General features: G+C 46.9%; 1 protein-coding gene across 1 annotated transcript; it reads right to left on the reverse strand.

The window, feature by feature from the left end:
* On the reverse strand, positions 1 to 26,649 carry msrb2 (methionine sulfoxide reductase B2). Its single transcript, XM_028804435.2, has 5 exons — positions 26,462 to 26,649; positions 8,676 to 8,782; positions 8,523 to 8,599; positions 8,181 to 8,328; positions 1 to 267 (listed from the first exon to the last, which is right to left on the reverse strand). The coding sequence occupies exons 1-5, from the start codon at positions 26,556 to 26,558 to the stop codon at positions 163 to 165; spliced, it is 534 nt and encodes a 177-aa protein (XP_028660268.2). The 5' UTR covers positions 26,559 to 26,649; the 3' UTR covers positions 1 to 162.
* Between the last annotated feature and the right edge of the window lie 652 nt (positions 26,650 to 27,301).

The following is a 27,301-nucleotide window of genomic DNA, read 5'->3' on the forward strand; positions in this document are numbered from 1 at the left end:
TTAAAGGGTGGCAAATTTACTGTAAATTTTAAAACACCGTAAGAGAGAGAAAGGAAAAAAAAAGAAAAAGAAAAAATGACAAAAACTGAGCAGAAATTGTGCCGCCAGCCCGGGTCCTAAACAACGTCCACTCGGTGGTCACACCGCCCGCCATCACGCCAGTCACTTTGAAACAGCCTTGAATGTCAGGGCGACACTGTTGATGCAAAAACGAAGTCCTGTGGGCTGGGGGCCGTCCTCGAAGACGTGGCCTAAGTGGGCATCACACTGCAGAGAAAGAAAGAAAGAAAGAAAGAAAGAAAGAAAGAAAGAAAGAAAGAAAGACCGTTAGCCTCTGGACACTTGCTCCCTCAAACTTCAGAAAGCTTTCCAGGCAATAAAAAATGAAAAGACGTGGCACTAATGAAGCGATGACATTTGATAAAGAGACAGAGCCGTGCCAAATGCCAAGATGACTGCTGAACGTCCCGCCGTTTGGCACCCCATCACCCCTGCCCAAGCTCAACTCCAGTCAGATATCACCTCACCCTCACCGCACAGAACGGTGAGACCCCTGAAAGCACAGACTGTATTACAGAGCACATGTGACGGGTGGCTGGGTGAATGGAGGATGGCAGAGAGGGGAGGGTAGTGTAGCACAGGGCAGACCCCACTGGGAGTGAAGGCTGCCTCTGCCTCCCTGCTGGTGCCACAGTGGGTCCTATCTGTGCCCTGTTCGTTTCTGGACCGCGTGTGTGCGTCAAGATGTCAGGTACCGTCGTGTATTGCAGCACAGCACTCTACAGACCCTCTAAAAAGTGGTAGCGGTCCGGTGCTGCTCAGATTCAGGGACGGCGATTTATTTATTTCTTTATGGTGGGGACTCTGAGAATGCAGCCAGCCTCGGCCCGACCCGCACTCACTCACTCACTCACAGACAGAGACATGAAATCCACTAAATGAATGAATAATAATAATATTAATATATTAAACGGAAAGTAAATATGAACTACAGATAATCAGACGGCCCTTCCCTTCCCCGACAACGCACAACAACACACACGCGCCGATGTCCCGAGTCACTCCCATGTAACAGACACAAATGAAGCTTCATGGCAGATCCTGCGCACTGCAGAGCTCACCATATCATTTGTCCTATCGTTTCTGAAGCGTTTCGTGTTGAGATGAGTGGCAGCGCTCCCCCCTGACGAAGACGACCACCAGACAAATACAACAGTAGTGCAGGACCACCACGTGATATTCATCCACACAGGCAAACGGTGCTCCTTTCTCTGCTTAGCCGGCTGTCTTTTAAAGTTCCCGTTGGCCCTTCTTGTCCCATTGCAGATGTCCAATCAGAGGGACATCCTTGGGGCAGGCTGGGAATTGGAGTCCATTAAGGTGTAGCACTGCTACAGAGTGTTCACCCCTTTGGATGTTCTCACATTTTATTGTTATGCAACACTGATTCACAATGGATGACATGTCAACAGAGAAAGACCCCTAAACAGGGGTCTAAATTCCATCCATCCATTCATTATCCAACCCGTTATATCCTGACTACAAGGTCACGGGGGTCTGCTGGAGCCAATCCCAGCCAACACAGGGCGCAAGGCAGGAAATAAACCCCGGGCAGGGCGCCAGCCCCCCACACACACACACACCAAGCACACACCAGGGACAATTTACGACCACTAATGCACCTAATCTGCATGTCTTTGTACTGTGGGAGGAAACCCACGTAGACACGGGGAGAACATGCAAACTCCACGCACTCCTAACTGCAAGGCAGCAGCGTTACCCACTACGCCACTGTGCCGCTCAGGGGTCTAAATGAATTCTAAATATAAAACACAAAATAACTGATGGCATTAAGTATTCACCCCCTTTCATATAACACCTCACTGGGGCAGCCGACTGGTTTCACAAGTCCCATCATTAGTTCAATGGAGGTCACCATCCTGGGATTTCACTTGATTGTATCTGGAAGGGCCAATTTGGGGTCAGTATGGTGGCCTGACCTACACAACGAAGACCCTCAGGACACTCCAAGCATCTCTACAAAAAAGCCCAAGTCAGGACGTGGAGACAAGTGAGTGGGGAGGCCACCAAGAGACCTCTGACAACTCTGAAGGAGTCACAAGTTACAGTGGGTGACATTGTGCGGACAACAACTGTGCCAGTCGTGGCTTTATGGGAAAGTGGACATCTTGCCAGGAGGCACACGGGAGGCTGTGAAGTCAGCTGGTAGAAGGGTCTCTAGTCTGATGAGACCACAGTGGAGCTTACTGGCCGTCAGATCAAGTGCCACGTTTCACAGCACCTTAAAAAAAAAATACCTGGGAGGCTTATGAGGGGCTGCAAATTATGAGGAAATCCGGGAACAAAACCTGATGGGACCCTTGGGAGTGGACAACAAGCACAGACATACGCAGGAATGGCTTCAAGACGACAATGCGAATGTACTGGGGGGTCCCCCCCCCCCCCCCCAAGTCCAATTAACTTTAAAAGGCCTGTTCACCCACCTTCAACAGGACCCCTGGCACAGCTGATAGAGAATGGGGGGGGGCTAGTGCAGCTGCCTTGCAGTAAGAAGACCGAGGTTCGAGTCCCGGACCCTCCCTGTGTGGTGTCTGCCTGGGTTTCTCCTGGTGCTCTGGTTTCATCCCACAGTCCAAAGACATGCAGGTCAGGTGGACTGGCCATGGTGCATGGTGGGTGTTTACCCTGTTCAGTGTCTGTTCCTGCCTTGTGCCCTATGCTGGCTGGGCACCCCCCGCCACCCTGCTTAGTACACAGCGGGTTAGTGAATGACTGCCTGCCTGATAGAGGGAGACCTGAACACGCGGACTCAAGGCTGTCATGCCTGCTATCCACCACATACTGATCTGATGAGGGTGAATGAATACTTGGCTCCTACGTTTTATGCCATCTCTTTTTATATCTGCAGTAAGTTTGGCCCACAGCTCACTTTTTCCCATTAAACATGACGAGTGTCAGACGAGCCAAACGAAACCCGATGGCTTCAGTGCTGTATAACAATAAGAAGGGAAATCTTCCAGTGGAGCGACTCTCCTCTAAAGGCTCTGTGTTTCACTCCTTGCAGGCCCTCATTTGTGTGTGTTTAGCTGCCATGACACGTTCCAACTGGATGTTCATTTGTAAGCTTCCAGAGCTTTTGAAAAGATAAGGAGGGGCTTAGAGTCCCTCTTTGTGTTCCCTGCCCATTCACCTTTAATGCATCTGCCTACTGGTTGGCACTTTCCTTTTGATTTTTTCACCTTCACAAATGCAGTCACCCGTCTCAAACTCCTCCTGTGTCGGTTCTGTGAAGACTCGGCCTCACATGTCACATCTTCTCCAGCCACCCTACCTATGGCTCAGGTTGCCTCCTAAACTGCTAAAGTAAAGCTGGTAAAGATCAAGAATGTAGCCCCACTGTGGCATATTTAACTCCTCTGGACTGTAACCACGGCACATCTACCCGCAAAACTTTTAGGAATACCAGTCAATTCACGGCTCTGCGCTGCACCACAGTCACGGGACAGCGGAGCTCTGATCTGGGCACAATCAGGTCCTGTGGCCCGCAGATAAGAGAACATGGAGGGGCCTGCTAATCTGGGGGCTTATCTCTCTGACTCTACTACTGGGGTCTTGAAGAGCCTCCTTTCAAACTTCATGTGCTCAGAGGTGGATGTACGGTCGTGGCCCAAAATTTGGAGAAGGACACAAATCTGAATTTTCACAACGTCTGCTGCCTCAGTTTTTAGGATGGCAATTTGCATCGACTCCGGAATGTTCTGACGAGTTATCAGATGAATTGTAAAGTCCCTCTCTGCCATGAAAAACCACTGCATGTCAGAAGGATCTGCTGACGTCACTTCAGTGATCCTCTCGTTCACACAGGTGACAGTGTCAACGAGGCTGGAGGTCACTCTGTCAGGCTGATTGAGTTACAATAGAGAAGTGAAGAAGGCGTCAGGGCGCCCAAGAGAGTCCAGTGAGCGCCAGGAGCGTCTCCTAAAGGTGATTTAGCTGTGGGCACCACCAGGGCAGAGCTCACTCAGGAATGAATGGCAGCAGGCAGGTGGGAGTGAGACTTTTAGAGGATGGCCTGGTGGCAGTCAAGAAAGGCAGCAAAGAAAAACATCAGGGACAGACTGATATTTTGGGATTGGACTGCTGGGGGAAAGTCACTGTCTCTGATGAATCTCCTTTCTGATTGTTTGGGGCATCCAGAAAAAAGAAAAGGTGAGCGGTGCTACCATCAGTCCTGTGTCAGGCCAACAGTAAAGCATCCTGAGATAATTCATGTCACGTGGGGTTGCTTCTCACTCACAATGTGGCCTAAGAGCACAGCCATGAATAAAGAATGGGACTAAAACATCAACCGAGAACAACTTCTGCCAACCTTCCAAGAACAGTTTGGTGCACAACATGATGGAGCACCGGGCCATAAGGCAGAAGTGAGAACTAAGTGGCTTGGGGAAACAAAACATCGACATTTGGGATCCATGGCCAGGAGACTCCCCCGACCTTAATGACATTGAGAAGGCAGGTGGACAAACAAAAACCCACCAATTCTGATTCTGCAAGAATGGGCGGCTGCCATCAGTCAGGATTGGGCCCAGAAGTTGATTGCCAGACAGCCTGCCAGGGCGAATTACAGAGGCCTTCATAAAGAAAGAAGGGCAAACACTGCAGATATGGACTCTTTGCATAAACTTCATGTCATTGTCAATCAAACCCTTTGAAACCTCTGAACTGCTTGCCATTCTACTTCAGTCTACCACAGAAACATCTGACACAAAGGTCTAAAAACACTCAAGCAGACAACTTTGTGAACACCAACACTTGGGTCAGTCTCAGAACTTAAGGCCACGACAGTACACTAGAAGCTCCAACAAGAGCAAGTGTTGAACTCAGCCTGATAAGTCTACTTGAGCACGTGAAAGGAGCTTTATAAATAAAACATATCATCACTTCTTTGGGTTTCCTAAGGTTGTCCCACAGGCATCGGTCATGAAGTACATTTATGATGAACCCTGTGTTTGAACGTCTGTTATGGAGAAAACCAAAGCTGTCATGTCTGATTTGGAACCGGTAGGCCACTCCTTATACTTACAAACTCCCAGCTGTCTTCAAAAGACTGAATGAGGGGGTCGGAGTGTCTGGGCTTGTGAGGGTCCTGATAAACACCAAGAGCCAGGCCTTTAATGACCTCCTGGGCACGGCCATCAGCTGTGTGTCTGTATGCAGAGAGAGTGTCAACCTTCTTGAGAGGTTTACTTACCTCAGTAGTGACATTCATGTGACTCTGGTGACTATTCCTATGAAGTCAGTAGACGGATTGGGAGAGCACTGGGGGGTCATGAGGTTGCTGGAAAGGGGTGTGTGGTGGTCCTGATATCTCTACTAAAGGATGAAGGTCCAAGTCTTTAGAGTCCTGGTGCTGCCTGTTTGTGAGACATGGACGCTACCCAGTGACCTGAAATGAAGACTGGACTCCTTCAGTACTGTGACTCTTTGAAGAATCTTTGGGTACTGCTGGTGTGACTTTGTGTTGCTCATGGAGTCCCAAATGAGGCACATTACCTGCATTGTGAGGGAGCGTCAGTTAGGGCACTATGGCCATGTGGAGCGATTACCCGAGGGTGATCTAGCTCATTGTTGACCCGAGTGGCTGGACCAGGCCAAGGGGATGGCCATATAACACCTGGCTGTGGCAGATAGGGGATCATTTCTGGAAGGTAAGACTGGACTGCATGTCTGCCTGTGAGGTTGCTAACCAGGACCCTGAGCTGTGTTGTTGTGTGGTGGGTACGGCGGTGCATTGTGCCAGTGTCCGCCCCCCCAACCTGACCTGATGTGACCTGACCAGCTGTCTTTGCTCTCCTCTGGTGAGGAATGAAGTTTCCTGGTGGAACTAGGGTGCTGTAGACAGTATGCTTATAAAAGCTGCACATGCTCAGCTTGTAAGAACACCAAATACTTGGGCAAGTTACAAGGAGCAGTCTTTTACAGAAGCGCTGTTCTTGTTCCATTTTTGTTTGTGTTTTTGAACTTTATTAACTAGTTTTTCGTTTTACTTGACTGGTTTTGTCCAAGAATGGGATTTGCTGTGATCTGATGCTAAAATTAGCCACAGAAATTTTTCCTCTGTTGTGATGGCCCAGCACCCCACAGACTAGACTGGCTATCAGAGCTATGGAACATGTATCAGGTGTCCCTACCCACAATAAAGGAGCTCCGTCTCCTAATTAATAAGAGTCTGGTCTGCCCTTTCTTCTCTAGTTCCTGACCAGTCCAGCCTCCCACTGACATGGACCACCAATTATCTGTAGCGGTGCACATTCACTCCCTGACCAAGCGTAGAGCGGAGTGTACAGAGTACAGTATAGATAGAGGGGCTACTGCAGCACTGGCACACGTCTCAAGCTCTCAGGAGTGGCAGTGGTACAGGAGTCGGGGAGCTTTGGAGCTGTTGGTACGGCACATTAGAACATCACAACACTCTGGATGAGAACAGGCCATTGAGCCCAATGAAGCTCGCCAGTCCTATCCACTAAGTTCTTCTGAAAGAACATCAAGTCGAGTTTTAAAAGTCCCTAATGGGATTAATAAAGTATCTATCTATCTATCTATCTATCTATCTATCTATCTATCTATCTATCTATCTATCTATCTATCTATCTATCTAAAGTCTTACTGTCCACCACACGACTTGGTCTCTTATTCCAAATGTTTATCATTCTTTGTGTAAAGAAAAACTAATGTTTGTGTGAAATTTATTTTTAAAAAGTTTCCAGCTGTGTCCCCATGTTCTTGATGATTTTAAAGTCACCGTCTCGATCCACTGGACTAATTCCCTTCATCATTTTAAACACTTCAGTAAGGTCTCCTCTTCATCTCCTTAAGGCTTTGAATCTTTCATCATAACTCATTCCCTGTAGCCCTGAATCAGCCCTGTCGCTCTTCTCTGGACCTTCTCTTGTGCTGTTATGTCCTTTTTGTAGCCTGGAGACCCAAACTGCACCCAGGACTCCAGATGAGGCCTCACCAGTGTGTTGTAAAGCTGTGACTTGTATTCCACACATCAAGGCGCTATATAACCTGACATTCTGTTCTCCTTCTTAATGGCTTCTGAACACTGTCTGGAAGTCGATAGCTTAGATTCCTCTATGACTCCTAAATCCTTCTCATAAGGCTGACTCTCGATTTTCAGACCCCCCATTGTGTATTCAAACCTCACATTTTTACTTTAAATGAGTCACACTTTACATTTACTGACATTAAATTTCATCTGTCCAAGCCTGTCTGCTGTCCACATCTTTCTGTGATGATATAATGGATTCCAAATGATCTGCTAATCCACCTATCTTGGTATCATCTGCAAACTTAACCAGCTTGTTCCTTATATTCCTAACGAAATCATTTATAAATATTAAAAACAGCAGCGGCCCCAGCACTGCCCCCTGCTGGTCACCACTCTTAACATCACCCAATTCTGATGACGTTCCTCTCACCATCACCCTCTGCTTCCTGTGTCTGAGCCAATTCTGCACCCATTGACACCCTGGACTGCCACTTCTCTTTGTTGTCTCATGTGGCACCTTATCAAATGCTCTCTGAAAGTCCAGATCAATAATCTCATCTGCTCCCCTCTGGTCGTATCCTTTTGTTTCCTCGTCATAAAATTCCAGCCTGTTAGTAAAACACGACCTCCCTCATCTGACCCCATGCTGACTGTCCTGTCCTTGCCAGGTGTTGCTCTGTCTTCTCCTTAATAATTCCTTCCATTAATGTACCTGTGACACCCATTAAGCTTACTGGCCTGTAGTTGACAGGGTGACTGGGCAGAGCCATTTTATATAACGTGATAATATTTGCCATTTTTCAGTCCTTCAGAATCTCCCCAGTGTGCAGCAACTTTCTATTCACATATGCCAAGGGTTTCTATCTACACTTTTTGGCCTCCTTAAGAACTCTGTGGTAAATCTGATGTGCTCCTGGTGATTTGTGCGATTTCAAAATAGCAGTGCTGGCGCAGCTCTGACTCAGCAGGGCCACTAGAGCAGGAATGGTGTGGCATACTTCAACATGACAGGCACGTATATGCAAATCTGAATCCTTGGAAATGGCACCCAGTGATCCCCAATCTAACAATGGGACATGCCGGGCCAGCGTAGTGCAAACCGTACCTGCCGGCAGATCACTTCTGTTCCCGTGGAGCCCAAAGAGTTGTCGGGTCTCCGCACAATGTTTGTGTTGCTTTCATCGCCATTGCAGGATCTATCCGCTTCATAAAATGAGGGCCAGCCAGTGCCAGAATTGTATTTTGCTTCTGATCTATGAGGAAATAAAACAAAATTAAAAGAACCCAGCAGGTTTCTTCTTAGGGATATTGGCATTCTATTGGCCAGTGTGTGCACCCATGAAGTGTTGCTCCAAAAAGCATTGCAGAGTGACACGCTTCCAGGGTGTACAGAAGGATCTAGAACATCATCAGCTACTCACCGGCGGACAGGAAGAATAAAGCGTACCTGAAGAGAGGTGCATCGCAGCAAACACAGTGGTACATCCCCACTTCCGTATGGTTCAAGTAGACACCACTGAAGGGCTGCAAAGAAAAGTGTGGCTTTAGCGTCAAGACCTAGAGGTGCCCGGGAGACGTGGCAAATTCAGACTCTGCTTACCAGCTCTGTGCCCTTCTCCCGTGTCACATAGTACTGCTCTGGTGTAAGTTTCTTCTGCCAATCGGTGGTGACCACGGATTCATCATACCTGGTGAGCGATCTGAAATCTGAAAATAAATAAAATAAAGTAGCACATCATTAGCACGGAAATCTCAGGCACTTGGGAAGACTTGGCACAAACTCAGCAGGCATAAGTGTCAAGCTTTACCGGCCACATTCACTGGCACAAGGTGCTTTACAAACAGTTGATTAGACGTGTCTCAGTGCCATCAGCCTATCAGCAAAGGAAAAGACAGAAGTGTCTAACGATGAGACTCAGCAAGCAGGAAAGGGGAAAACGTGCGTCAAAACAAGCCATGATGCAAATACTGGGTGGGGAGACGGGCACAAGCGTGTGCTTCTGAAACACTAACACTCCCGGCTGAAGGGGCATCCTATGCTGGTGCTCTCTGGGATTCTACACATCTGAGTGGTTTGTGCATCTGAGCACCTCCATAAACTCTGGCAAAATGAAGGAAAACAAAACCAAAAATCAACCACACGCAATCAAACAATGGGACTTTGTGCAAATACAACACACCAACCTGAACTGTCTGCACCTCTGTGTGTGTGTGAGTGTGTTGACACAGACGTTACACCTCCACCCTCTCCACCATGCGTTGTGCAAGACGGCCTTTAGCCGAATGGGCCTGATGCCCCTGCCAGCGTTCACTATCTGTGAGAGAAAGTCCTCTGTAGTGACAAACAAGGGCCAGTGCCAGGGACAATTCTGTAGGGTGCCATCTGAAATTATGAGAGGGCCATGAGGTTTCACTTGAAATGGACTTGTTGTTACTACCCAAGTGAAACTTTACCATCACTTTATGTCACGACAGACCAGGGGTCCTCAATCTCGGTCCTGGAGGGCCGTAGTGGCTTATGGGTTTTCATTCCAGTCAGTGTCCTAATTAGGACTTGCTGATAATGATAGTTGGTGTTGAATTCTCTCTGCCCTGTTATTACCCCTCGCCCACAATCCCACCAGCTACATCCAGGACACCACTGACTTTTGTTATAGGCCCCTTACCTGAGAGAACCTTACTGGGTACAATGGATGTTGAGGCCCTTTACACAAACACCAATGATGATGGCATATTGGCATGTGAAACGTACCTCACAACATGACTTACCCACAGAGTCAGTTATACAGATGATAAAATTCACTCTGACACGTAATTTATTCTCTTTAGGACAAGACTTCTACTTGCAACAAATGGGGACTGCGATGGGCTGCCGGTTTGCACCTCACTATGCTACCCTCTTTATGGCAAAATTGGAGGAAGATTTCATGTCAACATGCGTCTTAAAACCAACGTTGTGTCTCCGCTCCATAGATGACATCTTCATAGTCTGGACTGCCAGTGAGGAGGACCTCCTCCATTTTCATAATGAATGTAATTCTCTCCACCCCAACATAAAGCTGAAGCTGAATTACTCAAAACCAGAGGTCAGCTTCCTTGACACCACCATTCAACTGAAAGACTTTATCACAAACCAACAGACAGACAGGCCACCCTGAGAAGTGACAGCTTCCACCCCAAGCATATAAGCTGCTCCATTATTTTCAGCCAAGCAATACGATACGACCGTATCTGCTCGGACCTGACAGACCGGGATAAACAACTGCAGGAGCTTAGACAAGATCTCATCAGAGAAGGCTATACCCTCAAAACAACAAACACTCAAAGAAGAACAGCTACTGCCATACCCAGAGACCACCTTCTGGAATATAAAAACAAAGACAACAAGAACCGCATTCCCCTTGTTGTCACCTGCAACACACATCTTGAAGCACTTTGACAAATTATAAAAGAACTTCAGCCAATGCTAAACAATGGCCAAATGCTGAAAAACCTTCCCTCCTGGCATACAGACCACCACAAAACCTGCAGCCACTAATTGTCTGAAGCTCCTTAAGTGAACCAACAGAAAATGACACATTTCCCTGCTTACAGAATAGATGTCCAACACGTGCTCACATTAATAATACAGATGTGTAGTTACACCACACTGTCGACTAGAACATCACATAAAGGGTCCATCTTCCTGCAGATCATCTAATCTGGTCTCCCTAATTCTCTGTATGAAATGTCCTGACATTGCACTCACTCTATGTGGGAGAAACTGGACAAACACTCCGCCAGAGAATGAATTTCCACAGGTGCCACATCAAGCATGGTGACACAGATGATCCTGTAGCAGCTCATGTCATCAGCCATGGACACTGGGAGGGGGTTCTTTAAAGTCACAGGGCTTATGGGCAACTTCAGAACAGCACAGCAAGAGAGAAAAGAATGGGAAAGTTAAACTCGTGCTAAAACTGAACACATTACAACATGGATTGAATAGAGACATGGGTCTTATGGCCAAGTATGAGGATTGCTTGCATCTCTCAGACTGACCCAGACAACCTGTTTACAGTCCCACATTGTGTGAAAAAACTCATCAGAATCTTCAAAAGACTTTGTTGGACAGTCATCTTATCCAAAGATCTTGACCATACTTTGCTCTCCTCTCTTCCTTAATGAATCTTAGCCTGAAGAGGTCTATTAACTTTTTATATTTAAGATGTCTCACTTAAAGGTTTTCCAATGCTCTGCCTGTCCTGGTGTGTCTATATAAAACACGGGGAACTCCAGTCTCGCCTGAAGAAGGGGCCTGAGTTGCCTCCAAAGCTTGCATATTGTAATCTTTTTAGTTAGCCAATAGAAGGTGTCATTTTGCTTGACTTCTCACTACATTCCTCAAAGACAAATTGGAGTTCCTTTGTAGATTGGGGGTCCTCAGTTACAGTCCTGGAGGTCTGCTATGGCTGCAGGTTTTCACTTTAACCAATTTCTTTATTAGAACTCATTTATTTACTACTAAAGAAAACATATTTTGGGCTCAATGTTAGTTCTCTGCCCTGTTACCATTCAGAACCCTTGATTGCCTGTTTCAGATTTTAGCAGCTGCATCTCCATTTTAATTCCTGCCTGTTTTACTAATCAGACTGTTGGATATCGGATCCACGGCTTCAAAAAAAACCTGGCCAGTGTTTAAAACCAGAAAGCCGTGTCCGTCTCCGTGGGCGCGACTGCATGACCGCGGGGAGTTAATGAGGTAATTGGGGCGATCGTTCTCATCGTATCCTGCGGCATGTGATTACGGCGCTGCGCCCACGGAGACATATAAGTATGGGCCGGCACAAGGGGAAAGGAGAGAGAAAGATATGAAAGAGCGAATCAGAAGATGGAGGTTAAAAGACGTGAAAGGCCTTGAAGGGCAGACGATCAGGACACCTGCATGGAGAAGGCAGCACAAGCTGGGGCCCCGTGAGGGAGTGCAGGCCGAGGCGCTGTAGGGGCTGCTGTTCACCCCACTGAATAATTGTGTGGAGTGGGCCGAGCAGGACAGAAGACCTCCCAATGGATCTGAGGGGCGACCGTGTGAGTGTGAAGGAAGACGGGAGGTGAGCTGACCTCGGATGGTCTGGCTGCACAATGTGGAGGTGGCCAAGATGGGAGGCAGCAGAAAGGAGTTTGTGGCTGCTGAGTCTCCACCAGCAATGCGAGTGATGGGTGAGCCGGGAAGACAGAAGGAGGTGGGCATGACGAGAGACCCTGCATTTGTAATCTCTACTTTAACGGATTTATTTATGATGGATTTTATTCCCCCTTTTTACTGGTTTTATAGAGTTATTTGTGCACCGTGCACAGTGGACACTTTTGGTTTTACTTTTGATTGTTTTTTAATAAAAGCACTCGGGCACTTTCCACCATCCCCTGGCTTAGGGTGAGATATGTCCACTCATCTCGGCGATAACTATCGACGGTGTTGGTTCAACAGACTTCCATGTGGGAAGAGGGAGTCTGGAGGGGGCTGGCATTGTCACATGGACATCAGTTAATAACGAGACGCAAAGAACCAATAAACCAGCCGCTCTCCAGCTCACGTGCTTACCTTGAAGGATCTGTGATACAAAAATGAATGAGAGGGAAACTGGAAGGACCATCAAGTTTAAATCTATTCAGGTCCACAAACACTTGGATAACATTCTCACAGACGGAAACTCTACAGTGCAATTCAACCTGCTCTTGGATGAACGCAAGCATTAACAAGACAAACAGTTCAATACCACGTGTCATTACCAGCATGGACTGCTTTCTAATTAGGAAACTGGTAGGAATAAAAACCTGCAGCCACTGCGGCCCCCCAGGACAAGAGGGGGCCATATCAGGTCAGGCAGTTACATTTGCTTAGCAGATGCATTTATCAAAAGGAGCTTTCAGCAGAAGTTAGCATAATCAAGTAAGCGTCAATCTGGGAGACAGTGTGGGAACAAGTGTCACAGGACAAGTTCACAAAGGTGACGAGCTCAAAGCAAAATACAAGTGATGTTAAGAACGTACCAAAGACACTTTGAATTAGGCAGAAATTCACACTTCAGATGCTTCTTAGGCACATTAGAACATTCTAGATGAGAACAGGCCATTCAGCCCAATGAAGCTCGCCAGTCCTCTCCACTTATTTCTTCTACAAAAACATCAACTCGAGTTTTGAAAGTCCCTAAAGTCCTACTGTCTACCACACTACTTGGTAGCTTATTCCAAGTGTCTATCGTTCTTTGTGTAAAGAAAAATTTCCTGATGTTTCACCTTCACAAGTTTCCAGCTGTGTCCCCCCGCGTGTTCTTGATGAACTCATTTTCAAGTCACCGTCTCGATCCACTGGACTAATTCCCTTTATAATGTTAAACACTTCAAATCATGTCTGCTTTAAATCTCCTGTAGAGGCTCAGCTCTTTTAATCTTTCCTCATAACTCATCCCTTGTAGCCGTGAATCAGTCCAGTTGCTCTTCTCTGGACTTTTTCCTAACATTTCTATGAATAAAAGGTAAAGTACCACTTCTGGTTAGCAAAAATAGCCCACAAGTTGATAAAAAAATCTATGTTTTGTACCTAATACTTGTGTGCGAAATTTGGCTGACCTAAGTGAAGTACTCAAGTTATCGTGTTTACACACACAGACATAATTACCAAAATGGTATCTTTGGACTCGGGGAGATCTATAACATTGAGATTCATCAAAATCTCGACATTCAATTTTTGGATGATTACAATACTTTCCCTATACTTCATATACGAGAAAGTAAAAGAGATACACCCAGGACTCCAGATGAGGCCTCACCAGTGTGTTATAAAGCTGGAGTAGAACCTCCTGTGACTTGTACTCCACATGTCAAGGCGCTATATAACCTGACAGTCTGTTAGTTTTCTTAATGGCCTCTCAACACTGTCTGGAAGTCGATGGCCTAGAGTCCACTACGACTCCTAAATCCTTCTCATAAGGTGGACTCTCAATGTTCTGACCGCCCATTGTGTATTCAAACCTCACATTTTTACTTCCTATGTGTAATTCTTTACATTTACTGACATTAAATTTCATCTGCCACAAATCTGCCCAAGCCTGTGTGCTGTCCAAGTCCCTCTGTGATGATTTAATGGATTCCAAATTATCTGCTGATCCACCTATCTTGGTATTATCTGCAAACTTCACCACCTTGTTGTTTATATTCCTATCTAAATCATTTATAAAGATTAAAAATAGCAGCGGCCCCAGCACTGCCCCCTGCTGGTCACCACTCTTAACATCAGCCAATTCTGAGGAGGTGCCTCACATCATCACCCTCTGCTTCCTGTGTCTGAGCCAATTCTGCCCTCATCTACACTCCACACCCTGAACTGCCACTTCTTTTAGTTTGATGCCCACCCTCTCATGTGGCACCTTATCAAATGCTCTCTGAAAGTCCACAACAATAATCTCATCTGCTCCACTTTGGTCGTATCCTTTTGTTGCCTCCTCATAGAATTCCAGCCTGTTAGTAAAACACGACCTCCCTCTTCTGACCCCACGCTGACTGTCCTATCCTTGCCAGGTGTTGCTCAATCTTCTCCTTTATAACTCCTTCCATTAATGTTCCTGTGATGCCCGTTAAGCTTAATGGCCTGTAGTTGATTGGCTCTGCCCTGTCACCCTTTTTATATAACGTGATGATATTTGCCATTTTCCAGTCCTTCAGAATCTTTCCAGTGTGCAGTGACTTCCTATACATCTGTGTCAATTGAGGAAGTCTGAATTTCAAAAGGAACCTGGGCAGCTCGTTCCCCCAGCTAGGAGATAGCCATGACATGACATGAGCCTGGATTGAGATTTGGGCCACGCAGATGTGGATGAAGACAAGCAAGGACAAGCCAAACAGTTCAATACCAAGTTTCATTATCTGCATGGACTGCGTTCTGTTTAGGAAACTGGTGGGAGTAAACACCTGCAGCCACAGTGGACTTCCAGGACCGTGACTGAGGACAGTGACGTGACGACAGACACTCCCAAATCAAAGCGGGTGTGAAATGAGTCACATGTGTGTTTTTATTGAACTCATTGATATTTCAATGGCATTTTAATAAACAAACTTAAATGTATCTTCGACTGCTTCCTTAAAACAATTCTGAAGTGGGAAGATTTATAAATGTCCATCCATCCATCCATTGTCTCCCGCTTATCCGAGGTCGGGTCGCGGGGGCAGCAGCTTGAGCAGAGATGCCCAGACTTCCCTCTCCCCGGCCACTTCTTCTAGCTCTTCCGGGAGAATCCCAAGGCGTTCCCAGGCCAGTCGAGAGACATAGTCCCTCCAGCGTGTCCTGGGTCTTCCCCGGGGCCTCCTCCCGGTTGGACGTGCCTGGAACACCTCACCAGGGAGGCGTCCAGGAGGCATCCTGATCAGATGCCCGAGCCACCTCATCTGACTCCTCTCGATGCGGAGGAGTAGCGGCTCTACTCTGAGCCCCTCCCGGATGACTGAGCTTCTCACCCTATCTTTAAGGGAAAGCCCAGACACCCTGCGGAGGAAACTCATTTCAGCCGCTTGTATTCGCGATCTCGTTCTTTCGGTCACTACCCATAGCTCATGACCATAGGTGAGGGTAGGAACATAGATCGACTGGTAAATTGAGAGCTTCGCCTTGCGGCTCAGCTCCTTTTTCACCACGACAGACCGATGCAACGCCCGCATTACTGCGGATGCCGCACCGATCCGCCTGTCGATCTCACGCTCCATTCTTCCCTCACTCGTGAACAAGACCCCGAGATACTTGAACTCCTCCACTTGGGGCAGGATCTCGCTACCAACCCTGAGAGGGCACTCCACCCTTTTCCGGTTGAGGACCATGGTCTCGGATTTGGAGGTGCTGATTCTCATCCCAGCCGCTTCACACTCGGCTGCGAACCGATCCAGAGAGAGCTGAAGATCACGGCCTGATGAAGCAAACAGGACAACATCATCTGCAAAAAGCAGTGACCCAATCCTGAGCCCACCAAACCGGACCCCCTCAACACCCTGGCTGCGCCTAGAAATTCTGTCCATAAAAGTTATGAACAGAATCGGTGACAAAGGGCAGCCCTGGCGGAGTCCAACTCTCACTGGAAACGGGTTCGACTTACTGCCGGCAATGCGGACCAAGCTCTGGCACTGATCGTACAGGGACTGAACAGCCCTTATCAGGGGGGCCGGTACCCCATACTCTCGGAGTACCCCCCACAGGATTCCCCGAGGGACACGGTCGAATGCCTTTTCTAAGTCCACAAAACACATGTAGACTGGTTGGGCAAACTCCCATGCACCCTCCAGGACCCTGCTAAGGGTATAGAACTGGTCCACTGTTCCGCGACCAGGACGAAAACCACACTGTTCCTCCTGAATCCGAGGCTCGACTATCCGACGGACCCTCCTCTCCAGGACCCCTGAATAGACTTTTCCAGGGAGGCTGAGGAGTGTGATCCCTCTGTAGTTGGAACACACCCTCCGATCCCCCTTCTTAAAGAGGGGGACCACCACCCCGGTCTGCCAATCCAGAGGCACTGTCCCTGATGTCCATGCGATGTTGCAGAGGCGTGTCAGCCAAGACAGTCCTACAACATCCAGAGCCTTGAGGAACTCCGGGCGTATCTCATCCACCCCCGGGGCCCTGCCACCAAGGAGTTTTTTGACCACCTCGGTGACCTCAGTCCCAGAGATGGGGGAGCCCACCTCTGAGTCCCCAGGCTCTGCTTCCTCATTGGAAGGCATGTTAATGGGATTGAGGAGGTCTTCGAAGTATTCCCCCCACCGACCCACAACGTCCCGAGTCGAGGTCAGCAGCGCACCATCCCCACCATATACAGTGTTGACACTGCACTGCTTCCCCTTCCTGAAACGCCAGATGGTGGACCAGAATCTCCTCGAAGCCGTCCGAAAGTCATTCTCCATGGCCTCCCCAAACTCCTCCCACGCCCGAGTTTTTGCCTCAGCAACCACCAAAGCCGCATTCCGCTTGGCCTGCCGGTACCTATCAGCTGCCTCCGGGGTCCCACAGGACAAAAGGGTCCTGTAGGACTCCTTCTTCAGCTTGACGGCATCCTTCACCGCCGGTGTCCACCAGCGGGTTCGGGGATTGCCGCCACGACAGGCACCGACCACCTTACGGCCACAGCTCCGGTCAGCTGCCTCAACAATAGAGGCATGGAACATGGCCCATTCGGACTCAATGTCCCCCATCTCCCTTGGGATGTGGTCGAAGTTCTGCCGGAGGTGGGAGTTGAAGCTACTTCTGACAGGGGGCTCTGCCAGACGTTCCCAGCAGACCCTCACAACACGTTTGGGCCTACCACGCCTGACCGGCATCCTCCCCCACCATCGAAGCCAACTCACCACCAGGTGGTGATCAGTTGACAGCTCCGCCCCTCTCTTCACCCGAGTGTCCAAGACATGTGGCCGCAAGTCCGACGACACGACCACAAAGTCGATCATCGAACTGAGGCCTAGGGTGTCCTGGTGCCGAGTGCACATATGAACACCCCTATGCTTAAACATGGTGTTCGTTATGGACAATCCGTGACGAGCACAGAAGTCCAATAACAAAACACCGCTCGGGTTCAGATCAGGGGGGCCATTCCTCCCAATCACGCCCTTCCAGGTCTCACTGTCATTGCCCACGTGAGCATTGAAGTCTCCCAGCAGAACGTTAATGTTAATGCAACATAAATGTGTCAATCCCTGGAATATTCATAACTGCTGTAAGTAGGAAACTCAATCGACTTACTTTACTAAACAAACAACACGGACTCCAAACGGAAATACAACATCAGTAATGAATGTTAAATAAAAAAATATCAAGAAAAGATCGTTCAGAAGCTGCATGTGGAACTCAAATATTAAACAGAGCTGGTGTGACCCGCCCGCACAGATGGGGGGCTTACGCTGCTTTTGGTGTAAATTAACAGTTAGTACAGTTAGGTGGCCATAAGTTAAGTTTTCATCCAAAACTGAGAGGGCAGGACTGTCCTCTTGAGAAGGTGACCCCCCTAGCACTTTAGCCCCCCTCATGGTACCAAGTCTGGGCACCTCAGAGAAAGGGGTATGCCAGCTGTAATAATAAAAAGCCAGGTGGTAGATTTTTGAGTGTCTCAGAAATAAAGATGTAGAAGTGGAAGTGCAGTGGCAAAACAGCAGAGCTGACTGGCACATGCCACATGAGGGGTGTCCAGCGTTAAAGCGTCTCCCAGGTGTAGCGGGCACAGCCCACCATTGCTGTTTACTCCTTCAACCAATGATATGGAATGTTTTCACACATGTCATGTGTCTGCCTTTTCAATACTCTGCCCCTTGTGATTTTAGAACTGTTTTCATGTTGGCACGTTAAACGGGTTAGATGGAGCCTCCCCTGCAGCCCTGGCATAGCACAATGCATAGAGGATCGGCAGATGGATCGCCACAGTGGTTTCTGTTCATTAAGCCTCGTCAGGTACTGTGACAGATGAGTAACAACCTGCCTTAGTAATGTAATGTACTTTAAAAGACGGTGATAAAGAAATCTTTCTAATTTCCTAATGTAATTACTCGTCTAGTTAAATATGGCTTCTTGTAGTACTGGAAATGGTATCCATGCCCTGGCTGAGGGGAGGACCGATTGGCTCTGCAGTGTCCTCTGTACCCTGGGCTGTGTGTGTGTGTGTGTGTGTGTGTGTGTGTGTGTGTCTCACCTGAACTGTCCAGTTTAGCGATGGTCGTCACCCACATTAAAATTAAGCCGGACTGTTGTGTCACCTTTTTAGGAATTGCATGTTTGCACTTTCGGTTCAAGCTTTTCCCTACTAAGGGTATACAACACACATCAGCGAAGAGATATTGAAAATCTGGCATCGTTTGCTCCTGTTAAGGTAGCCATAGTAATCAAAAAAAAAAACACAAAGACAGCAGATTAATACGCGTTGTTCAAAAGCCATTGTGATGCGTCTTGATTGTCACCTACTCCGATGCCTTGGGACGGCTCAGGTTTCTCTATCTGACCTTAAGAACTTCTACAAGTGCAGAGTAGAGTCCATCCTCAGGGGTGTCTTGGCGCACCACCCGCTCACGTCAAGAGTGTAAAGCACTGCAAAGGGTGGTGTCAGAGTACCGAGTGCATGTGACAATAAACCTGACATGAGGGGGACCGTGTGTGAAGGACAGCCGGGTCCCATGCCCGGCAGGGACGCCCCTGCTGCATCTATTGCGGGGGAGCCACCATGGGCAGCTCAGTACCTCCCCCGGGATGCTTGGTGGCAGCCTCCCTGGTGGACGATGATTCCCCAGCCTGGCGCAAGGCTCCATGCGAGATGGAGTCCTCCACAGCCTGGTTGGGGGCTGGAATGGCCGCCAGGTGGAGCTGCATGGACTTTCCAGCCCAGCTGGTCAACTCGTCAGCCCCACCCAGAGGGTCAATTAGGGCCAGGTAATCAAGCACCTGGACCGCCTCCGGGTGGGGTATAAAAAAGGCCAGCCACCACCACTCGAGAGAGCCAGAGTCGGGAGGAGGAGGACTAAGCCTGAGGAGGAGGAGGAGGAGGAGGAGGAGGAGGAGGAGTAGTGGTGGTGCTGAGGTGGACAAAGAGAGTATTAATTGTGAGTGTATTTTGGGACTGTGTTGGGCCTGTGGGACACGGGGAAGGCGTGCCCCATGGCTGAAGATAAATAAAGAAGCATTTGTTTAAGTACGTGCCTCTGCGTGAGTCTGTGCCTGGTCGGGTGCTATATAGCGCCTTTTACACGTGCTAAACTGAAAAAAGCCAAAATGCTAGTCAACATGTGCTCTTGTTTCAGTGAAGTGTGGGAAGAGCACATCCATATGCAGAAAATGGTCTTTTTAGATGTTTGCAGGCCTTGCCTGGGCACACGGTGGTTAGCGCCGCTATCAGCCCGCCTCAGAATCGTGTGTTCGAGTCGTTCTGTGTGTCACCTGTGCTCTCTGACTGTGTCATTGTGTCTCTTTTCACCTCAGAGCCATTCGATTCTAAACTTACAACTTCTAAAGTTACTACTTTAGATGAACAATGTATTAAAACTGTAAAAACAGATCATAGATTAAACAAAAAATACACACAGAGCGGCGCTAATAAAAATAACTTAATTCCTGTTCCCTATATCAATAACGCACATAGTATTCATCTCTGCTCCTCCGAAACATTGAATATGGCTCTATTAAATGTTAGAGCTTTAACTAACAAGACGTTTTTTATCAACGATCTTATTAGTGATAAAAAAATAGATTTTATTGCACTAAGTGAAACGTGGCTTAGCTCAGATGGCGCCGCTGTTTTAATCGAATCTGTGCCTCCGGATTACACTTTTACTCGTGCTGATCGCCAAGGAAAGAGAGGTGGAGGACTAGCAAACATTTACTCAAGCAGGTTAAAATGTAAAAATATCAGTTTTGATAAATTCAAGTCTTTTGAGTATCTCGCCATTATTATTCAGGGAGATTCTCACGTTCTAGTATTATCCGTGTATAGACCTCCAAAATTCAACGCGTCTTTCTTTGAGGAATTCTCTGACTTGATGTCAATCTTAATTACGAACTATGACACACTCTTAATAGTCGGCGACTTTAATTTTCATATAGATAATCAATGTGACCAGAAAGTAAAAGAATTTATGAACCTCCTGGACTCTTTTGATTTGAGACAGCTCGTTAATCAGCCTACACATAAAGCAGGTCATACGTTAGACTTAGTAATTACTAAAGGACTAAAAGTTGATATAAAGCAGGTCATTGATACGGGTCTATCAGATCATTTTCTTCTACTCTTTAATATAGAAATAATGATAGAAAACACTCATGAGAAGCATATTGTTAAAAAACGCTTCTTTGACTCATCAGCAGCTTTAAAACTTTCAAACATTCTAACCAATCAGTCCGTTTATAGTGCCAACTATAATAGCGAGGAGAATGTAAATAGTAAGGTGGAAAGATTTAATACTAAAGTGAGGGCTGCTGTTGACTTAGTTGCACCTGAAAAGACAGTTAAAAAATCTTCTAGCATTGTTATACCATGGAAGACCCAAAGAGTGTCTGATTTAAAGAGAACATGCCGTAGAGCTGAGCGTAAATGGAGGAAAACTAAACTAACTATTGACTATGAAATATTAAAAGTTAAAATAACAGAATACAATAACACAGTCCGTCTTGAGAGGCGCTGCTATTTCTCTAAGATTATAAATAACAATGCTAGTAATCCCAGAGTCTTATTTTCAACAATTGATCATCTGTTAAACCCAGGTAACTCAAAGGAATGCCTCCTAAGTACTTCCAGTAAAACCTGTGAGGCTATCGCTGTATTTTTCAATCAAAAAATTAATGATATTAGAAATAACATAGTATATCTCCCCAACACTAAGGATCCTCCTAAACCCCAGTACCCCATAATAAACAAATTAAAGTCTTTCACTAGGATAGATTTACCTGATTTACATAAAATAATTTCTCAAATGAAACCCTCCACCTGTGCCCTTGACCCAATACCAACAAATTTTTTCAAAGAAGTATCGGGCGTGCTTAGTGATAATGTTCTTGAGATAGTAAATTCGTCATTAGATACGGGGGTCTTCCCAGACTGTCTTAAGACTGCGGTAGTTAAACCCCTACTTAAGAAAAATAATCTCGATCCCTCTGCTCTTGAAAATTATAGACCCATCTCTAACCTGCCTTTCTTAAGTAAAATTCTAGAGAAGGCAGTCATTATACAGTTAAATAAGCACCTCAATAAACCTGCTAATTTCCCATTGGGATTAATAAAGTATCTATCTATCTATCTATCTATCTATCTATCTATCTATCTATCTATCTATCTATTCTTGATAAATTTCAGTCAGGTTTTAGAACAAATCACAGCACAGAAACTGCACTCGTTAAAGTAGTAAATGACTTGCGGGTAAATGCAGACAGAGGCCATTTATCTGTTCTCATCCTCTTAGATCTGAGTGCCGCATTTGACACCATTGATCATAATATTCTTAAGAATCGCCTTAGTCAATGGGTGGGCCTCTCTGGCAGTGTCTTAAATTGGTTTGCATCCTACCTGGCAGGGAGAAAATTCTTTGTTAGTTGTGGTAATTATAACTCAAAGACACATGATATTCTATATGGTGTTCCACAAGGCTCTATCCTGGGTCCACTGCTCTTCTCAATCTACATGCTTCCATTAGGTCAGATTATCTCAGGGCACAACGTGAGCTACCACAGCTATGCTGATGACACACAGCTGTATTTATCAATAGCACCTGATGACCCCAAATCTCTTGATTCGCTAACACAATGTCTAACTTGTATCTCAGAATGGATGAATAGTAATTTTCTCAAATTAAATAAAGAAAAAAACGAAATCTTAGTGATTGGCAATAATGGATACAATGAGGCTATTAGAAATAAACTGGATGCATTAGGATTAAAAGTCAAATCGGCGGTAAAAAGCTTAGGGGTAACCGTTGATTGTTATCTGAATTTTAAATCGCATATTAATCAGATCACTAGGACAGCATTTTTTCACCTAAGAAATATAGCAAAAGTTAGACCTCTTATATCATCGAAAGATGCAGAGAAATTAGTTCATGCGTTCGTTTTTAGTCGACTAGATTACTGTAACGCACTCCTCTCAGGTCTACCCAAAAAAGACATCAATCGTTTGCAACTAGTGCAGAATGCAGCTGCTAGAATCCTTACCAGGAAAAGAAAATCCGAACACATCTCTCCAGTTTTGATGTCACTACACTGGTTACCTGTGTCATTCAGAATTGACTTTAAAATTCTGCTTATGGTTTATAAAGCTTTAAATAATCTCGCCCCGGCTTATATATCGGAATGTCTGACACCTTATATTCCGAATCGTAACCTCAGATCCTCAACTGAGTGTCTCCTTAGAATTCCAAGAGCAAAACTTAAAAGAAGTGGTGAGGCGGCTTTCTGCTGTTATGCACCTAAAATCTGGAATAGCCTGCCAGTAGGAATTCGCCAGGCTAATACAGTGGAGCACTTTAAAAAACTGCTGAAAACACATTACTGTAACATGGCCTGCTCATAACTTCACTGTAATTTAATCTTGATACTCTGTATATCCAATTCATTATAATAACTATTCATTCAAAATCTGTACTAACCCCTACTCTCTCTTCTGTTTCCTTTTCCGGTGTCCTGTTGGTGGTGGCGTGCGTCACCACCATCTACCCAAAGCACCATGATGTTCCAGCAATGATGGATGGATTAAAAGCCAGAAGTCTGTATGACCATCAGCATCAAGTGACTCCGTGAAAAACCCGAACTACAAAGAGGACTATTTCATTTATGTTAGGTAGAATGCCCAGAGGGGACTGGGCGGTCTCGTGGCCTGGAACCCCTACAGATTTTATTTTTTTCTCCAGCCTTCTGGAGTTTTTTTTTGTTTTTTCTGTCCACCCTGGCCATCGGACCTTACTCCTTTCTATGTTAATTAATGTTGTCTTACTTTAATTTCTTATTTTGTCTTTTATTTTTCTTCTCTCCGTTATGTAAAGCACTTTGAGCTACTTTTTGTATGAAAATGTGCTATATAAATAAATGTTGTTGTTGTTGTAAACTTGAGGAGGCCGTGTCAGGTCAGGCAGTTAGATTTGCTTAGCAGACGCATTTATCCAAAGCAGCTTACAGCATAGGTTAGAATAATCGAGTAAATGTCAATCTGGGTGACAGTTTGGGAACAACTGTTACAGGACAAGTTCACAAAGGTGACGAGCTCATAATGTTAAGAACGTACCAAAACCACTTTTAATTAGGCATTAATTCACACTTTGGACGCTTCTTAAGACACATTGAGGAAGTCAGAATTTCAAAAGGAGATGGGCAGCTCATTCCACCAGCTAGGAGCTACCAATGACATGAAAAGAGCCTGGACTGAGATTTGGGCCACGCAGACGTGGCATCGCCAAACGGCATTCATCAGAAGACCTGTGTGGTCCAGGAGGAGCATAGGACCTAATAGGTGTCTCCATGTATACTGTAAAGGTGCTGACCTGTCGATTACTCTGAAGGCAAGCATCAAGGACTTCTTGAACTTAATATGTGTCACTACAGGGGGCCAATGTAGTGATCTGAATAGAGGGGTGACATGTGCAGTGGTGTGGTGACACATACCAGTGATCCTGACAGCAGAGAGTTGCAGTAATCCAGACATGACAAGACCTAAATCCTGGACCAGGAGTTGTGTTGCATACTCGGTGAAATGTGGTCTGATCTTGTAGATGTTGTTTAATGGTATCTGAAAGATCTTTGTGACCGGGTCAGTTAAAGACAGCCGGTCATCAATCACCACCCCAAGGTTGCACACTGACTTGGCAGGTTTAAGCGCTAATGAGCTGCCTTTAATAAATCCAGTTTGGTCTTGTGATATTACAGAAGGAAGCACTTTCTCAATCCTTCTAGCTAGGACTTTGGAGAGTATCTTAACATGGTTATTCAGAGGAGAGATTGGTCTGTATGATGCACACTGTAGTAGGTCCTTGTTCTTCTTAGGAAAGGCAGTAATTAATGCTTGGCGGAAAGTTTGAGGTAGAATTTTTGTGTCTTTATCTTCTATAATAGTGGAGCTAATTTATTTGAGAAATTTTAATAAAATTCCACTGGGTAAGCAATAATGAGCTGAACTGAATAGAGATAGGGTGCTGAACAGACAGACGAGAAAAGGACCGTCTAGGCCAGGTAGAGCTGGAAATGGTGTTCCTTCATCCAGCTTGCAGTATCAGCGAGACATGCTGAGATTCTAGCCGATACCACACTGTCCTGTGGAGGGAGCTACAGGTACGACTGGGTATCATTGGCACGGCAATGATAGGAGAAACCATGGGACAAGATGATAGGGTCTAGTAAGGAGGAGTATACAGTATGGAGAAGAGCAGAGAACCCAGCACTGGTCCTTGGGGGCTCCCTCGTGCTTGGCTGGTGCACCCCTGACGTCACTCCTTACCAGTTCTTGAAAGGCAGCAGGTGTGTGTTATTTTTTTTTTTAATAGAATTTAAATCAATATTAATGACAATGACGTAATGCCAATTGATGCAGACTGGGTGCCCATATCCCACTGTCTGATATCTTTGTGATGTGAGGGGACATGTTGCGCTTGTCATTATTAAAAGTGGGACAGACATTGTGTATTAAGGCAGTTCTTGTTGCACATCTACTGACAAATTCAGACCAAGAGTGTAAACGCCTGTAAAATGCCTCACTGTGACTGTGTAACTGACAAGTCCAAAAGTTTTCTTTTTTAGTTTTCTTTCATTCTGGTGTATATTTGAGAAGGGTTTGCTGTTTTTCATAACATCCATCCATCCATTTTCCAACCCGCTGAATCCAAACACAGGGTCACGGGGGTCTGCTGGAGCCAATCCCAGCCAACACAGGGCACAAGGCAGGAACCAATCCTGGGCAGGGTGCCAACCCACCACAGGACACACACCAAGCACACACTAGGGCCAATTTAGAATCGCCAGTCCACCTAACCAGCATGTCTTTGGACTGTGGGAGGAAACCGGAGCGCCCGGAGGAGACCCACGCAGACACGGGGAGAACATGCAAACTCCACGCAGGGGGGACCCGGGAAGCGAACCCAGGTCCCCCAACTGCGAGGCAGCAGCGCTACCCACTGCGCCACCGTGCCACCTTTTCATAACATAATAATATTTATTATTGAACATCTGTAAAAAAGCCAAGTTTCCCCAGAGAACGAATAAAATTCCATCCATCTATCGGAACACTCATCTCATCTCCTGAGTTTCACATCTCAACACGACAAACTAACGAAATGAGCGCAACAGCACATCACGGAGCTAAACAGCAGCAGCCCTGTGCCCGTAAATGTGAGCCGACAGGATCCTCCTGACCCACTGCTGCCATCCCAGACTTGAATCCAGGACTGACTGAGAGGACCCCACAGACATGTCGAATGACGGACAGCTGAGAACCCGATGGCCTTTAAGATGAGCACCACGGTGAAGGGTCCACTGACCCAGAGATTGATGAACGCATTCGCAAAAACGGGAAAGCTTAGCGGACAGACAAGCGCGCACGTGACGCCATCTTCGAAGGCATATTGACAGCTGGACACTGAGGCTGCCGGACAGAGGGACAGATAGACAGACACGCACTGGCACTAAGCGATCCTCGGCGGTCCCTTTCACCTAATCGAGGCTCACATGCACTCCGACACCTGTCCCCCCTAACACCCCCCACCCGTCTCTTTCTAGCACGATCAGGCAGGCGCGTCTCACTGGCTCTGCACTCGAACTGCGCGTAGCCCCCCAGAGCAAAACGGCAGCAGCTGGAAATTTCCGTCGTCGCCAGCAGTTCAACGTGCAGCTCGACTGATTACCGCAAAAGAAAAAAGTACACCTACCCAAAGTGCCGTGGAAGCTACGGATATGCGTGACCGGCGCTACCGGCACCACTCGTCTCAGAAGCAGCGGACACAACCTCGAAAGCTGGCGAGCCATTTCAGCAGCTGAGCGAGCGAGCGAGCGAGCGAGTGAGTCTGTCAAAGCGACACGAAGACAGCGGCAGGCAGGCAGGCAGGAGGGCGGGCGGGCGCGCGCTGCTGGCCCCGCCCACTCGAGTGAAGTGTGTCAAAGGGCGCGAGCGAGCGAGCGAGGAAGGCGGGCTACCGGCCAAGCAGGGTCGTCGCTTCGCGCTAGAGGCGCCCCCGAGAGCAACGAAGACGCCGGGAGGGCGACACCTCTCTTCAGCTTGATGACAACTGCTGACAAAAAGACAAAGATGGACAGAGGCTCTGACGGGCCCTTCTTTCTGGCTTTTCGGATTCTCGAGGTCAGTCCGGGGTGTCAGGTCAGGTTTCATTTCAAACAGTTTAACTAACCAATGGATCAGCCACGCTTCTCATTAAATAAACTATTAGCTGCACTTTTCCTTTTCTTAGTTTGAATTTAGGGAAATTAGGATTTGCCTTTTGTATTGTTATGGTAGGCTCCCAGGGTCAGCTGGTTTTTCCTTCCTGACTCTTTACATACAGTGAAGACCAGGGGTCCTCAGTCATGGTCGTGGCAGTTCATTCCAATCCAGAGGCGTGACCACGGGCGGGGGTGGGCACTGCCCCCCAGAGACAAGCCGTGCCCCCCCCCTGCGAAATGCTCTGTCCAATGAAAACTCTGGAGAAGAATAACATTTGATGTTCAAAACTGAGTTGCTTTCCGTTTGAATTTGCGGCGTATCCGTCAGTGTC

This window comes from Erpetoichthys calabaricus, chromosome 6 (assembly GCF_900747795.2).
Source record: "Erpetoichthys calabaricus chromosome 6, fErpCal1.3, whole genome shotgun sequence".
NCBI lineage: Eukaryota > Metazoa > Chordata > Cladistia > Polypteriformes > Polypteridae > Erpetoichthys > Erpetoichthys calabaricus.